Below are 18,041 nucleotides of genomic sequence, written 5' to 3' on the forward strand. Positions count from 1 at the left end.
CGCAGGTAATATTTGAATGTATCCATATGGAAGTCCCCAAAATAGATTTTAATGGTGGGCCCTAGGCACCCCAGTCTGATACTGCCCGGGACCCCCTCCGATCAACTGTTTTAAAAGGAACCGGCACTCACAGTAACGCCACTGCCCTCTCTGTTCAACAAGCAAAGCGTTGTACATTGTATAGCGGCTGTGACTGGTATGGCAGCTCAGCCCTATTCGCTTCTATAGGGCTGAGCTGTGCCTAGGCCATGTGACCGATGAACGTGGGAAAGCTGGGTGAAAGCCACGGTGCTACTGTGAGTGGCGATGGCTTCTTAAACAGCTGATCAGTGGACTCGCATCGATCAGATACTAATGACCTATCCAGAGGACAGGTCATCAGTATTTAAGTCTCAGAAAACCGTGTAACTCCCTTTCACTTCTATATATAGCTGTTACGGAAAAAGCATAGCACAGCAAGCTTGGTTATTTCTGTAATGACGGACATCCCTACACAAATCACAGCCTGGATTTGGTGACCAGATGCTACCTCAACAGGCAGGACGAAGATGAGGACCTCTTCTTGACATAGGTGTGAGTCTTAGGGGTGGGACCCATAACTCAGGTTCGGACCACCAGGGGTACAGGTGAATCCCCCCGGTTGGCCCCTTGTCTCCCACCCCCTGCACAAGTGGGCCATCAGACAATTAGGGCATATGTTCTGCAGTGAATACAGACTACAAAAAAACCAAGTGTGGTCGTATTCCTGCAGTCATGTTTCCTTTTATCTGTTGCAAGTTGTCAAGATTTATGGAGCTGATGGAAGGGAATACAACTGCAGAATCCAGACGACACAAGTTTTGGTTTGTAGTTTGCAACCATACAGACGCATACTGTAGGTCTCAATAGGTGTTGTAGACACAAAAATATAGGGGGTCACTTATTAAGACCAGCGTTTTAGACGCTGGTCTTAATAAAGCCCCTGCACTGGTGGTGGATCGCTAAAGTTATGAAGAGCCTCTCCCTAACTTTGGCGCATCCAGTGCCGCTTATAGATGTCTTACATTTAGACCATTTTCTACGCCTAAAACAAGCATAGAAAATGATAAATGAGACAAGCCTGCCGTCCCGTCCCCTTCCCCACCCACTTTTTTAGACCTGGCGTGAGGCAGGAAAAGTCTCAGAATGCAGTGCAATGGTTAATATAGGTATTTCAGGTTGATAAATGACCCCCATTTTTTTTAATCAAGAATATTTGCAAAGTTGCTTTTTGATGCATTGGAGCAATAGGAAAAAGATGGCTGTGGCAACAGAAAACACTGCTATATGCTGTGTGTGAAACCATCCCAATAATTTTGCAGCAGACAACTTTTTTTCAGGGTTATAAGATGTGATCAAGCATTGTTTCTTTTCAGTGGAGCTGTTCTTGAGGTACACATAAAGGGGCACATTTATTAAGACCGGCGTTTTAGCCTCCGGTTTTAATAAAGCCCTAAGATGGCGGTGGATCGCTGAAGTTACTCATAACTTAGGCATATCTAGCGCTGCTTCTGAATGTAAGACAGCTTCCGAGCTGTCTTATATTTAGAGCTTTTTCTATACCGACCCCTCCCTTTCACCCCCTACGCCACACCCAATCTTTTAGATCTGGTGTGAGCGGGGAGAAATTAGGTGAATTTCAGCTTAATAAATGACCCCCAAAATATTAGTAAGAAAGTGCAAGGCTTGGTTATATAAACATGATATTTAAAATGTCTTACCCTTCCAATCAATTTAGAGAGCTCTTTCAACTCTTTTGACCTTTTCTGTTTCTCTTGAATCTTCAAACTTTCTATTTTCTTTCTGTCTCCATTTTTAAACTGAAAATTGGCATTCTGGAAAAAAAAAATGAAATAACATGTTATATCACACATATACCTGTAACCAGGCTTAGTTAGTTCAGTTTGTTAGCTACTCCATGAGTATTAGGCCACTTTCACACAGTCAGTATTTGGTCAGTATTTTTCATCAGTATTTGCTAGGCAAAACTAAGGGGGTCATTTATGAAGCTGAAATACGCCTATATTAGGCAAACACAGATGGCAGCGCAATGCTTAGTTGTGCAACTATTTGTGACTTTTCCCTGGCACGCCAGGTCTAAAATTGTGGTAGTGGCGTGGGCGGGGACAGGCCGAAAGTAGGTGTAGAGAAAGGTCTAAATGTAAGACAGCAAGGAAGCGGTCTAATGTTTAGAACTAGCGCCGGATGCGCCACAGTTATGGAGAGGCTTGCGCCTCTTCATAACTCCAGCGGATCCACCGCCAGCTGTGGGGCTTTGTTAAGACCAGCGTCTAAAACGCAGGTCTTAATAAATGTGCCCCTAAGAATGGGTCCAAAACACAGAAAAGGCATAAGATGTCTAGTACAAGAAAATTCTGGTTTGGTGGCTCAGCTCCCTTCTTTACTGGGGATAAGGTGCTCTGACCTTGTGACTCACCACGTCAACTGAATAGAATCCGATTATTTGCAACTATGGACAGGCACACTTCATTTGGAGAAATCCAAACAAATCATATGTCATTCAAACTTTTGTTTATTAATAAACATTGTTCTAAAAAATATACTGAATGGTAAATAATTAAATGTATTTATAATTCTAATTCAATGTGGCGGCCTACTTGTTTCTTCTCACTTCATACACAATGATTATGGGGATAATAGGAAAATAAGAATCGTTTTATATATAAGATGTCTAGTATGGAAAAATTACTGTATCCCTTACAAACTACTCCTATTTTACAAAAACATTCAGACATTGACAGGCTAAATTCAAAGTTTATACAGGGAAGGGGGTGTACCCTGGGAGATCATCTTCATGCTCCAAAGCCTAGATGGCTTCATTACAGGTATTGCCAACTAAATTAGGATCAGTTAGCTCTCATTATCAGTACCTTGAAGTTAGGAATATATTGGGGTTAGAACAGAATTAAGCTGCACACCATAGGGTGAGTACAGGGTGGGCCATTTATATGGATACACCTTAATAAAAAGGGAATGGTTGGTGATATTAACTTCCTGTTTGTGGCACATTAGTATATGAGGGGGGAAACTTTATTAAGATGGGTGGTGGCCATTTTGAAGTCGGCCATTTTGAATCCAACTTTTGTTTTTTCAATAGGAAGAGGGTCATGTGACACTAAACTTATTGGGAATTTCACACGAAAAACAATGGTGTGCTTGGTTTTAACGTAACTTTATTCTTTCATGAGTTATTTACAAGTTTCTCTTTGTTTACAGCCATTGACATGTTGCCGAGGTTAACACGTGAGGAGCGGATAGAAATTGTGTTGATGTCTGGTGAACGCAGTAACCGGGTCATTGCAGCAGATTTCAATGCAAGACACCCTACGAGACCACCCATCTCCCATGCTGCAGTTAGCAAACTGCTTGCTAAGTTTCGTGAAACTGGTTCAGTGTTGGATTTGCCAAAATGTGGACGCATGAAATCTGTCTCTAATGAAGAAACATCAGTGGCTGTCCTAGCTTCATTCAGCAAGAGCCCACAGCGTAGCACTCGCCGCATGTCACTGGAGAGTGGCATTAGTCAAACATCCCTTCGGCGGATATTAGCTACTCACAAATGGCACCCTTACAAACTCCAGCTACTGCAGCATCTCAACGAGGATGACCCAGATCGGCGCACTGAATTTGCAGAATGGGCAAAACAAAAATTGGAACAGGACCCTCAGTTTACGCAGAAGATTTTGTTCAGTGATGAGGCAAACTTTTATGTGAATGGTGAAGTTAACAAACAAAACCACCGCTATTGGTCTGACACTAACCCACATTGGATAGATCCCTCCAAGACTGTTGGAACAAAAAAATTGATGGTATGGTGTGGTATATGGGGTACAAAGATAGTGGGGCCATTCTTCATCAATGGAAACCTCAAGGCCACTGGATATGCGAAATTGCTACATGATGATGTGTTTCCCTCTTTATGCACTGAAGCTGGCACGTTCCCTGAGTTTTTCCAGCAAGATGGTGCACCACCACATTATGGGTGTCAGGTCCGAGCATTCCTAGATGAACAGTTTCCTGGAAAGTGGATTGGTCGTCGTGGGCCAGTTGAATGGCCCCCAAGGTCTCCCGATCTGACCCCCTTAGACTTTTATCTTTGGGGTCATCTGAAGGCAATTGTCTATGCTGTGAAGATACGAGATGTGCAGCACCTGAAACTACGGATACTGGAAGCCTGTGCTAGCATTTCTCCTGCGGTGTTGCTATCAGTATGTGAAGAGTGTGAGAAGAGGGTTGCATTGACAATCCAACACAATGGGCAGCACATTGAACACATTTTATAAGTGGTCAGAAACTTGTAAATAACTCATGAAAGAATAAAGTTACGTTAAAACCAAGAACTCCATTGTTTTTCTTGTGAAATTCCCAATAAGTTTGATGTGTCACATGCCCCTCTTCCTATTGAAAAAACAAAAGTTGGATTCAAAATGGCCGACTTCAAAATGGCCGCCATGGTCACCACCCATCTTGAAAAGTTTCCCCCCTCACATATACTAATGTGCCACAAACAGGAAGTTAATATCACCAACCATTCCCATTTTATTAAGGTGTATCCATATAAATGGACCACCCTGTACATCAGGACCATGTATCGTCAGACCGACCCCCATAAATTGGAAGCTCACCTGTGTAGGTAGTGCTCGATTAGGCCAGGGGCGGACTGGGATCTTAAAGTGTCCCTGGAAAAAAAAACTAAAAGTGGCCCCTTTTTGTAGGCAGGTCCAAATTTATAGAAAGCGGGGTAACACAAGTAGGCGGTCAACAATACCATAGTGCAAAATACCATCCCAGCAGAACCAAATAACATGATATAGCACAATATACTGCCCCAAAAGCTGTTCATCTGTGGTAGCTATCAATAGCTACCATCTTCTGTCCTCCTCCTCCAGTTGTCTATAGAGCAGGGAGCTTAGGAGGTGAGGCGCGGGCCACAGTAGTTGAATTCAGGAGGACATGTGCGGTCGCTGGCTGGTTACATAAATACCTGATTCTTACAGCGTTAATTACTGTTGAGAGTTTATTATGTACCCGGTCAGCGGCAGAGAGGAGGTCTTGAGTGGCCCCCTGGGAAATTTCCCTGTAGGGTCTATGGCCAAACCACCCCTGGATTAGGCACAACTCTAATGTATGGGTATCAGCATTGCAAAAGTTGTATGGGATGCAGCTGCAGTGACAGAAGCTTCAAGGAAAGGTGCCCAGTCTTCCAAGGAGATAGAGTTGAGAATGGTGGACCGCCAGTCGCAAAAGGACCACATCAACTGTCATGGATTCTTTTTATTGCGAAGAAAAAAAAAAAAAAATAATAATAATAATCTATTGATTGCATGACAGTTGATGTGGTCCTTTTGCGCCTAGTGGTTCACCATTCTCAACTCTGCTTTGTGTTAGGTCAGTGATCCGTGCCCTCCACTGCCCTGCTACTCACCATGCTGCCTGGCATCCTCTGCAAGCTGCAGTCTCTGTTGCTCCAGTCTCTGTTCCTGTCTGGTGCACAGGCTCACCTGTGGCCTTTTAAAGGGCCAGTGTGCGCATCTGCGAAACCTTCCCCAGTTAATAGCTTAGGGTCCCTGGGTATACAAGGCACCCTCTCCAGGCAGAGGGTGCCTGAGCTTTAACCACGTCCTGACCGCCCATAGACTTTAAACGTCCTGACGGTTGGTATTTATCTCTGAATGGACGTTTTAGAACGTCTATTTAGAGATTGCATATTGGAACTAATCGTGCAGCTGCTGTGCTGGGAGCAGGCTGTCAGTGACAGCAGGGCACCCCATAGAGAATGCAGAGACCACTCATCTATGTCGGACTTCTAGATAGCTGAATACACAGTGCTGAAGGAGAGCTGTGTATTCAGCTAAGGAAGCGAAATGCCTCTTCCTGTTTCGGCCTGACGGTCATGTGACTGCAGGAGCTGTTTTCCTGAGCTCTCGATCAGTCCTGCACTGAGGCTGTACAGTGTAGTATTATGCTGTTCAGCCTCTCTGGGGGTGTATTTCCCCTGTAACTGGGGCTACTACATATTTCAGCCCCAGTTACAGGAGAAATCAATAGTTTAAAAAAAAAAGTGATGTTAAATGTCCCTCAGAGGTCTTGTATGACCTTTTTGGGGGACATAAAGTGTAAAATAAAAAGTGTTTTAAAAAAATAAATAAAAATAAGTTTTACAAAACTTGTTAAAAATAGACATATTTGGTGGCCTCCATAACGACCGGCTCTATAAAAATATCACATGATCTATCCCACAGGTGAACGGTCTAAAAAATAAAAATTTTATGCCAAAACAGCAATTTTTTTTGTCACCTCACCTTCTCAAAAACAGAATATCAAGCAACCAAAAAGTCATATGTACCCCGAAATGGTACCAATGAAAACGTCACCTCGTCCTGCAAAAAAACGAGCCCTCACCCAAGACCATAGCCAGAATTTTTAAATATAGCTCTAAAAAAATGGCAACATAAAAACATTATTATTTTTAACCAAAAATGCCCTTACTGTGTAAAAGTAAAAAATAATAGACATATTTGGTATTGCCGTGTCCGTAACAACCGGCTCTATAAAAATATCACATTGTCTACCCCATCAAGGGAACGTCCATAAAAAAATAAATATAAATTACACCAAAACAGCATTTTTTTCACCTTGCCTCCCAAAAAAACATAATATCAAGTCATCAAAAATGCTTATGTACCCGAAAATGGTACAAATAAAAAGTACAGTTTGTTCTGCAAAAGACAAGCCCCCAGACATCTACATTGGCAGAAAAATAAAAATGTTATGGATGTTAGTATAAGGCGATGCAAAATATAACTGATTTTTTTATAAAAGGGATTTTTTTATGCAAAAGTAGTAAAACATAAAAAATAGATTTTATAATTTGGTATCGCCATAATCGTATCAATCTGTAGAATAAAGTTATATCATATATACCACATGGTGAACTTCATAAAAAAAAAAAAATTTAAACGCTGACAGAATTTACATTTTTGCCCACATCACCTCACAACAAATAAGATGAAAAGCGATTAGAAAGCCGAATGTACCCCAAAATAGTGCCAATAAAAATTACAGCTTGTCCCACAAAAATAAGACCTGATACAGCAAAGTAAAAAAAAAAAAAAGGGGATGACCCTTAAAAATTATTCAGCAAATACCATGTTAGAAAATCCAGATGCCACTCCTTCCCTTCTGACCACTGGCGTATCCCCAAACAGCATTTTACAACCACAAATCAGGTGTTACTGTATTCAGGAGAAAATGGGATGCAAATTGTGGGGTGATTTTCTCCTGTTATCCCTTGTAAAGAAAAAAAAAAAAGTATAGGCCTAAAGAACCATTTTTTGTAAAAAAAAATAGCATTTTTCATTTTCACAGCCAATTTACACAGTAAATTTTATTTTTATTTTAATAAATAAAGGTAAAACATATTGACTCAAATTTACCATTAACGTGACGTACAATGTGTCATGAAAAAACAATTTCAAAATGGCTTGGATAAGTAAAAGCATTCCATATCAGATTTGCAAAATTAGGCTTGGTCAGGAAGGGAGTAAATGGCCTGGTGGTTAAGGTTCCCTGCAGGGATCATGCACACAGCCATTGCCCGGCCGTGGCCGTATTGCGGCCCGCATGTGGCGGGTCCGCAATACATGGGCACCGGTCGTGTCCACCCCGCATCACAGATGTGGACCCATTCACAAAAGCACTACGGAGTGCTTCCGTGGTGTTTCTCTCCGTGCCTCCGCACCACAAAAAAAAAACATGTTCTATTTTTTTACTGTGCGGAACGGATCACGGACCCATTCAAGTTGAATAGGTCTTGATCCGTCCCTCTCGCCGCACAGATGTTGCCCTGCATTGGGGACCGCTAATTGCAGTCCCCAAATTGGTCATAAAATGCACAAATTGGTCATAAATTGGTCATAAAATGTGATCTGATCTTCATCTAAGGCCCCTTTCACACGGGCGAGTATTCCGCGCGGATGCGATGCGTGAGTTGAATGCATTGCACCCGCACTGAATACCGACCCATTCATTTCTATGGGGCTGTTCACATGAGCGGTGATTTTCACGCATCACTTGTGCGTTGCGTGAAAATCGCAGCATGCTCTATATTCTGCGTTTTTCACGCAACGCAGGCCTCATAGAAGTGAATGGGGTTGCGTGAAAATCGCAAGCATCCGCAAGCAAGTGCGGATGCGGTGCGATTTTCACGCATGGTTGCTAGGTGACAGTCTATTCACTGTATTATTTTCCCTTGTAACATGGTTATAAGGGAAAATAATAGCATTCTGAATACAGAATGCTTAGTAGGTGATCAATTGAGGGTTAAAAAAATAAAAAAATTAACTCACCTTCTCCTCTTGTTCGTGTAGTTCCCGGTCTCTTCTTTACTTCTTAAAAAATGAACTACCGGCTAGGACCTGTGGTGACGTCAGATCACATGGTCCATCACCACGGTGATGAACCATGTGATTGGAGCATGTGATCTGATGTCACCAAAGGTCCTTTAGCCCACAGCTCATCATTAAAGAAGTAAAGAAGAGACCGGGAACTACGCGAACAAGAGGAGAAGGTGAGTTAATTATTATTTTTTTTTTAACCCTTAATTGATCACCTACTAAGCATTCTGTATTCAGAATGCTATTATTTTCCCTTATAACCATGTTATAAGGGAAAATAATAACATCTACACAACACCTAACCCGAACTTCTGTGAAGAAGTTCAGGTTTGGGTACCAAACATGCACGATTTTTCTCACGCGAGTGCAAAACGCATTACAATGTTTTGCACTCGCGCGGAAAAATTGTGGGTGTTCCCGGAACGCACCTGCACATTTTCCCGCAACGCCCGTGTGAAAGAGGCCTAAGTCACAACAATAGACAATCACAGTCTGCTTAAACTAATAACACACAAAGAATTAAATGTTACCATGTTTTTATTGAACACACCATGTAAACATTCACAGTGCAGGTGTAAAAAGTATGTGAACCCTTGGATTTAATAACTGGTTGAACCTCCTTTGGCAGCAATAACTTCAACCAAACGTTTCCTGTAGTTGCAGATCAAACGTGCACAACGTTCTCCTGCAAAATGTCTTGATAAACTTGGGAATTCATTTTTCCTTCGATGATAGCAATCCGTCCAGGCCCTGACGCAGCAAAGCAGCCCCAAACCATGATGCCCCCACCACCATACTTCACAGTTGGGATGAGGTTTTGATGTTGGTGTGCTGTGCCTCTTTTTATCCACACATAGTGTTGTGTGCTTCTTCCAAACAACGCAACTTTGGTTTCATCTGTCCACAGAATATTTTGCCAGTACTGCTGTGGAACATCCAGGTTCTCTTGTGCAAACTGTAAACGTGCAGCAATGTTTTTTTTGTACAGCAGTGGCTTTCTCTGTGGTATCCTCCTATGAAATCCATTGTTTAGTGTTTTACATATCGTATATTCGCTAACAGGGATGTTAGCATATGCCAGAGACTTTTGTAAGTCTTTAGCTGACACTCCAGGATTCTTCTTCACCTCATTGAGCAGTCTGCGCTGTGCTTTTGCAGTCATCTTTACAGAACGGCCACTCCTAGGGAGAGTAGCAGCAGTGCTGAACTTTCTCCATTTCTAGACAATTTGTCTTACTGTGGACTGATGAGATCAATGAAAATTTGTATTCAGGTGTAATCACTCACATGAATCATGGAAGTCGGTAATAAGTGATCTGGATTATTTAATACTTAACTTTTACTTATTAATATAAAATAGATGAGATATATCCCTCAAATAAACACAAACTAAATACACAATACCGTTTTTAAAAGCCCCACAGTCTAAAAGGGGGGGGTGCACTTAATGAAAACAGCAGCAAGTGTGTCCACACTTGATCAAATAGTGTCGGACACCAAGGGTAACACGTGCTGATATGCACTAATACCCAGTCAATTGGACGGGGCGGCAATGGTTGGTAAATGCCGGCACCATATGTACGTGGAATAGCTGGATACACAATACCGCTTTCCCCAAGATAAGAAAGCTGTGGGGGAAACGGTAGCGGCAACAATTGTGTCTTCACTTATGTGTCAAATATGGGACACGATCGGTAGCAAGAACAGTTGTGTACTGGTACCTAAGCCGCACAATAATTCCACATGTGGGTGAAAGAAACTGAATACAAACTACTGTTCTTCCGCTGCCCCAAATGGGAAAGGGACTGCGAGAGAACGGCAACTGCTGTGTCCTCACTAATTCGTGGGGTGTGGGACACTGTAGGTGGCAACGGCAGATATGATCTAGTATCTAAACTGCACAGAAGCTGGGGTATCAGCAAAGATATATGTCAACACCCCAGACACTGATGGCAAACAACATATAATACAGACAAATGTTTCACAGCATGAACAACGACACAGAACAAATCAACAGAAAACATATAATGATATGGGTGTGAAAGTGACACAATCACACCCAAAACCATATGGTGCACGGCGGCACCGTTAGATTACCAGGTGTCCTATCCTACTGATGATGGATACTCCGGACACCTCCGTTTGATGTTGATGCTTCTGATCAGGGTGGTCCGCTTGGGTGATGGAAGAGTCAGCACACTGTAAGAGGGATCACAAGACAATATTCTTTACTGTCCCTAATTGACCCTCGGACCCTACAATAACCCTTTGTACTAACCACGGGGTGTCCCACTAGTTGGGCCCCCGTCTGGAACCTAACCCTGGAATTGCAGTCCCTGTTTGGCCCTGAGAAGATCCCTACATGCACGTTTCTGAGGCAAAGAAAAAAGCAGTCCTCTCATCAGGCGAGTAAATATAAATTGGGCCAGAAGGTACAAGTTGTTTGCTGGAGATGGTGTTATCACCAGCAAATACAGGAGTCACCAGGAGAGATGGCTCACAGGTGAGATGCAAAGCACAGATAGGTGCGCAGCATACAGGGGAAGAAAGAGAAAGGGGAACAGATGAAAAAAGCCCCCTCTCTTCTTGCGGTACACAGGTTGAGGCCACAGGCATGGATGTTACGTGGTGTTCGCAGGAGTGTGGACTGATGAACAGCAAGGCTTTTGGAGATACTTTTATAACCCTTTCCAGCTTCATGCAAGTCAACAATTCTTAATCGTAGGTCTTCTGAGAGCTCTTTTGTGCGAGGCACCATTCACATCAGGCAATGCTTCTTGTGAAAAGCAAACCCCGAACTGGTGTGTATTTTTTATACTTAGAATTACACCCAGTATACAGGACAAGAGAAGTGGTACTGTGCAGTGTCCATATATAAAGATTAAGATATTAAGAGCAGATACTGAGGATTACTCCCAGTATACAGTCAGGAGAAGTGGTACTGTGCAGCGTCCATATATACAGAATAAGAGCAGATACTGAGAATTACACCCAGTATACAGGACAGGAGAAGTGGTACTGTGCAGTGTGTATATACAGAATAAGAGCAGATACTGAGGATTACACCCAGTATACACTGCGTGCAGAATTAGACAAATGAGTATTTTGACCACATCATATTCTTTATGCATGTTGTCTTACTCCAAGCTGTATAGGCTCGAAAGCCTACTACCAATTAAGCATATTAGGTGATGTGCATCTCTGTAATGAGAAGGGGTGTGGTCTAATGACATCAACACCCTATATTAGGTGTGCATAATTATTATTATCCTTTCATTTGGCAAAATGGGTCAAAAGAAGGACTTGACAGGCTCAGAAAAGTCAAAAATAGTGAGATATCTTGCAGAGGGATGCAGCACTCTTAAAATTGCAAAGCTTCTGAATAGTGTTGAGCGAACAGTTCGAGCATAGTTCGGGTCCGTACCGAATTTTGGGGTGTTCGTGACACGGACCCGAACCCGAACTTTTTCGTAAAAGTTCGGGTTCGTCGTTCGGCATGTATTTTGGCGCATTTTGAAAGGCTGCAAAGCAGCCAATCAACATGCATCATACTACTTGCCCTAAGATGCCATCGCAGCCATGCCTACTATTGGCAAGGCTGTGATTGGCCAAGTGCAGCATGTGACTCAGCCTCTTTATAAGCTTGTGCGCACGTCGGGACGTGCTCACTCCCGATGTGAATAGAACAGGGATAGACGCAGCTGATGCTAGGGCGAGAATAGGCAGGGATAATTGAATAACTGGAAGCAAATTTCTCTCCTCCACCTGTGATTCATCTGAACAACTGCAGCTGAGCTGCTTTTTTGATAGGGATTGGCTATTTTTAGAGTGGCCAGAGTGATTTTTCCATCCACATGTACCTGGGCTGACCGCCGGCCGCCATTTTGCGACTTGTAGTGCTGCAGCAGAAGCTGCCACAGTGTGCATTCCAAAGCTCCAAACAAGTCAGACATCTACACCTGGGATTCAGACCAATAGCGATTTAGCAGCACAGTCCAAGGCTATTTTTTTTAAAGGTTGTGCAGACCATTTTGTGGCACATGTTACTGGGCTGATAGGCGGCGGCCATCTTGGGACTAGTGCTGCAGCACAATCTCTCCCAACGTCCATTAATCACTTGTAATAGTGGTCTGTGCCATAGAAATCCTACATCAGGGACTTGGGTGTGCTTGTGTCACCCCTACTAATACCAGTCCACCTGTAATCCATACAGTCAAAAGACTGAAAGTATTCCAGTGAGGGAATTTTTTTTATTTAAAAAAGGCCAAGTTAGTTTATCTGGCGTTCAATATACTAGATAGTTAGGCCTGCGTTTCATACATCTGGAATTAGCAAACTAATGTGCTGGGGTTGGGAAAACATATATGTACCCATACTAGAATCTGTCAAAGAAAGCGGTACTCACATATAACAGTCATTCCATCTGTAATCCATACAGTCAAAAGACTGAAAGTATTCCAGTGAGGGAATTTTTTTTTTATTTAAAAAAGGCCAAGTTAGTTTATCTGGCGTTCAATATACTAGATACAGTTAGGCCTGCGTTTCATACATCTGGAATTAGCAAACTAATGTGCTGGGGTTGGGAAAACATATATGTACCCATACTAGAATCTGTCAAAGAAAGCGGTACTCACATATAACAGTCATTCCATCTGTAATCCATACAGTCAAAAGACTGAAAGTATTCCAGTGAGGGGATTTTTTTTATTTAAAAAAGGCCAAGTTAGTTTATCTGGCGTTCAATATACTAGATACAGTTAGGCCTGCGTTTCATACATCTGGAATTAGCAAACTAATGTGCTGGGGTTGGGAAAACATATATGTACCCATACTAGAATCTGTCAAAGAAAGCGGTACTCACATATAACAGTCATTCCATCTGTAATCCATACAGTCAAAAGACTGAAAGTATTCCAGTGAGGGGATTTTTTTTATTTAAAAAAGGCCAAGTTAGTTTATCTGGCGTTCAATATACTAGATACAGTTAGGCCTGCGTTTCATACATCTGGAATTAGCAAACTAATGTGCTGGGGTTGGGAAAACATATATGTACCCATACTAGAATCTGTCAAAGAAAGCGGTACTCACATATAACAGTCATTCCATCTGTAATCCATACAGTCAAAAGACTGAAAGTATTCCAGTGAGGGGATTTTTTTTATTTAAGAAAGGCCAAGTTAGTTTATCTGGCGTTCAATATACTAGATACAGTTAGGCCTGCGTTTCATACATCTGGAATTAGCAAACTAATGTGCTGGGGTTGGGAAAACATATATGTACCCATACTAGAATCTGTCAAAGAAAGCGGTACTCACATATAACAGTCATTCCATTTGTAATCCATACAGTCAAAAGACTGAAAGTATTCCAGTGAGGGGATTTTGCTTATAAAAAATAATATATTTCATTGTGGTGCGAGTTGAATCGCAACAATGAAGAAAAATACTATTAAGGGACGAGGACGCGGTCGTGGTGGTGTCCGTGGAGCCTCTGTTGCTGGTAGAGGACGTGGCCGTTCGGCCCCAGGCGCACACAGTAGGGAACGAACTCCCTCAACTAGCCGGCAGAATGTACCGCAATATCTCGTGGGGCCCAATGCCGCTCTTAGGATGGTAAGGCCTGAGCAGGTACAGGCATTAATCGATTGGGTGGCCGACAGTGCTTCCAGCACGTTCACCACATGGTCTTCCACCCAGTCTTCTGCGGAAAGCGCACAGGTAGCACCTGAAAACCAAGCCCATCAGTCTGTCACATCACCCCCAAGCATATCAGGGAAACGGTCTGAGCCACAAGTTATGCAGCAGTCTCTTCTTCTGTTTGAAGACTCTGCTTCCAGGGTTTCCCAGGGGCGTCCACCTAGCCCTTCCCCAGTGGAGGAAGACATACCATGCACTGACGCACAACCACTTATGTCTCCAGATGAAGAGGACATGGGAATACCACCACAGCAGAGTCACCGACTCTCTGATGATGACGAAACACAGGTGCCCACTGCCGCGTCTTTTTGCAGTGTGCAGACTGAACAGGAGGAGGTCAGGGAGGGAGACTGGGTGGAAGACGATGCAGAGGACGATGAGGTCTTAGACCCCACATGGACTGAAGGTCGTGGCGATGACTTTCACAGTTCAGAGGAAGAGGTAGTGGTGAGACCGAGACAACAGCGAAGCCAAAGAGGGAGCAGGGGGCCAAAGCAGACGAGCCGCCGCCCCCAGAGTTCGCCTGCTACTGGACATCGCCAACAGGGACCCAGCCCCACAAAGGCAGCTTCAAAGAGTTCCCTGGCATGGCACTTCTTTAAACAATGTCCTACCGACAAGACCCGAGTGACTTGCACGCTCTGCCATCAGAGCCTGAGGCGAGGCATTAACGTTCTGAACCTCAGCACAACCTGCATGACCAGGCATCTACATGCAAAGCATGAACTGCAGTGGGGTACACACCTTAAAAACCAGGCACTCGCTGAGGCTCCCCCTGCTCCCTCTACCGCTGCTGCCTCGGCTTCCGCCTCGAGAGGAATGTTGCCACCTGCCGAGCAGCAAACACAGGATGTGCCACCGACACCACCACCACCGCCACCGTCAACTAGCGTCTCCACTATATCACACAGCAGCGTTCAGCTCTCAATATCTCAAACCTTAGAGAGGAAGCGCAAATTCCCCCCGAGTCACCCTCGAGCCCTTGGCCTGAACGCCAGCATTTCTAAACTGCTGGCCTTTGAAATGCTGTCATTCCGGCTGGTGGACACAGACAGCTTCAAACAGCTGATGGCCATGGCTGTCCCGCAGTATGTGGTTCCCAGCCGCCACTACTTCTCCAAGACAGCCGTGCCTTCCCTGCACATGCAAGTGTCCGATAAAATCAAGTGTGCACTGCGCAACGCCATTTGTGGCAAGGTCCACCTAACCACAGATACGTGGACCAGTAAGCACGGCCAGGGACGCTATATCTCACTAACTGCACACTGGATGAATGTAGTGGCGGCTGGGCCCCCGGCGGACAGTTCCTTGGCACACGTCCTTCCGCCCCCTAGGATCGCAGGGCATCATTCTCTGCCTCCTGTAGCCTCCTCCTCCTACTCGGCTTCCTCCTCCACTGCTTCCACCAGCTCATCCGGTCAGCCACACACCTTCACCACCAACTTCAGCACAGCCCGGGGTAAACGTCAGCAGGCCATTCTGAAACTCATATGTTTGGGGGACAGGCCCCACAGCGCAAAGGAGTTGTGGCGGGGTATTGAACAACAGACCGACGAGTGGTTTCTGCCGGTGGGCCTCAAGCCAGGCCTGGTGGTATGCGATAATGGGCGAAATCTCGTGGCAGCTCTGGGACTAGCCGGTTTGACGCACATCCCTTGCCTGGCGCATGTGCTGAACTTGGTGGTGCAGAGGTTCATTCACCACTACCCCAACATGTCAGAGCTGCTGCATAAAGTGCGGGCCGTCTGTGCGCGCTATCGCCGTTCACATCCTGCCGCTGCTCGCCTGTCTGCGCTACAGCGGAACTTCGGCCTTCCCGCTCACCGCCTCATATGCGACGTGCCCACCCGGTGGAACTCCACCTTGCACATGCTGGAGAGACTGTGCGAGCAGCAGCAGGCCATAGTGGAGTTTCAGCTGCAGCACGCTCGCGTCAGTCGTACTGCCGAACAGCACCACTTCACCACCAATGATTGGGCCTCCATGCGAGACCTGTGTGCCCTGCTGCGCTGTTTCGAGTACTCCACCAACATGGCCAGTGGCGATGACACTGTTATCAGCGTTACAATACCACTTCTATGTCTCCTTGAGAAAACACTTAGGGCAATGATGTTAGAGGAGGTGGCCCAGGTGGAGGAGGAGGAGGAGGATGAGGGCTCGTTTCTAACACTTTCGGGCCAGTCTGTTCGAAGTGGCTCAGAGGGAGGTTTGTTTAAGCAGCAGAGGACAGGTTCACAAGTCGCCAGCCAAGGCACTGTACTGGAGGACGAGGAGGATGAGGAGGAGGAGGTGGAGGGGGACGAGGATGACGCAAGTTCACAGCGGGGTGGCAGCCCAGGCCCATCACTGGTGCGTGGCTGGGGGGATACGGTGGACGATGACGATACGCCTCCCACAGAGGACAGCTTGTCCTTACCCATGGGTAGCCTGGCCCACATGAGCGAATATATGCTCCAATGCCTGCGCAACGACAGCAGAGTTGCCCACGTTTTAACGTGTGCAGACTACTGGGTGGCCACCCTGCTGGATCCCCGGTATAAAGACAATGTGCCCACTTTAATTCCTGAACTGGAGCGCGACCGTAAGATGCGCGAGTACAAGCGCACGCTGATAGAGGCGCTCTTGAGAGCATTCCCACATGTCACAGGGGAACAGGTGGAAGGTGAAGGCAGAGGAGTGGCAAGAGGTCGCCAACGCAGCTGTGTCACGGCCAGCTCATCTGAGGGCAGGGTTAGCATGGCAGAAATGTGGAAAAGTTTTGTCTCCACGCCACAGCTATCTGCACCGACACCTGATACGGAACGTGTTAGCAGGAGGCAGCATTTCACTAACATGGTTGAACAGTATGTCTGCACACCCCTCCACATCCTGACGGATGGTTCGGCCCCATTCAACTACTGGGTTTCGAAATTGTCCACGTGGCCAGAGTTAGCATGTTATGCCTTGGAGGTGCTTTCCTGCCCGGCGGCCAGCGTTTTATCTGAACGCGTATTCAGCACGGCAGGGGGCGTCATTACTGACAAGCGCAGCCGCCTGTCCACAGCCAACGTGGACAAGCTGACCTTCATAAAGATGAACCAGGCATGGATCCCACAGGACCTGTCCCTCCCTTGTGCAGAGTAGTCCTTATTAACTGCCTAAAACATGTCTTGTTGTGCTACGGGCCACTTCTTTATTTGATACAAATTTTATGAAACCCACAGTTGAATGAAACTCTTCTCTGTCTGGGCGCCGGGGCCTAACCAGATGAAAGTGGCCGGTTAAACTAACGGGTGACATGAAGCCATAACCTCTGCCATGCTACCTCTGTCTTCTGTCTGGGTGCTGAGGCCTAAGTCAAATAAAGCGGTCTTCTGCTGTGCTGGGGGATATGAAGCTAATCTCTGACCTCTCTCCTCTGTCTGGGTCCAAAGGCCTAAATCACTGAAAGAGGCCTTCTCCTGTGGTGTGTGATATGATGCCAGAATATGTGCTGTGGGGCCTCTCTCCTCTTCCTGGGTGCAGGGGTCAAATAAACTAAATTGTGGCCTACTCCTGTGGTGGTTGATATGATGCCTGATTCTCTGATGTGGAACCTCTCTCCTCTGTTTGGGTGAAGGGGTCAAAGTAACTAAATGGTGGCTTCTCCTGTGGTGGCTGATATGATGCCAGAATATGTGCTGTGGTGCCTCTCTCCTCTTCCTGGGTGCAGGGGTCAAAGTAACTAAATGGTGGCTTCTCCTGTGGTGGCTGATATGATGCCAGAATATGTGCTGTGGGGCCTCTCTCCTCTTCCTGGGTGCAGGGGTCAAAGTAACTCAATGGTGGCTTCTCCTGTGGTGGCTGATATGATGCCAGAATATGTGCTGTGGTGCCTCTCTCCTCTGTCTGGGTCCAAAGGCCTAAATCACTGAAAGAGGCCTTCTCCTGT

The 18,041-nt window shown here is 45.3% G+C and overlaps 1 protein-coding gene across 3 annotated transcripts in view; it reads right to left on the reverse strand.

Moving 5' to 3' along the window:
• LOC120990315 overlaps positions 1 to 18,041 on the reverse strand; it is a 459,898-nt gene that overhangs the window by 159,538 nt on the left and 282,319 nt on the right. For all 3 annotated transcript variants that reach the window (XM_040419046.1, XM_040419047.1, XM_040419045.1), the window contains exon 12: positions 1,740 to 1,853. In XM_040419046.1, the coding sequence (XP_040274980.1) occupies positions 1,740 to 1,853 (114 nt within the window). The remainder of the gene's footprint in view (positions 1 to 1,739; positions 1,854 to 18,041) is intronic.

The sequence above is a fragment of the Bufo bufo genome, chromosome 2 (genome assembly GCF_905171765.1).
Source record: "Bufo bufo chromosome 2, aBufBuf1.1, whole genome shotgun sequence".
NCBI lineage: Eukaryota > Metazoa > Chordata > Amphibia > Anura > Bufonidae > Bufo > Bufo bufo.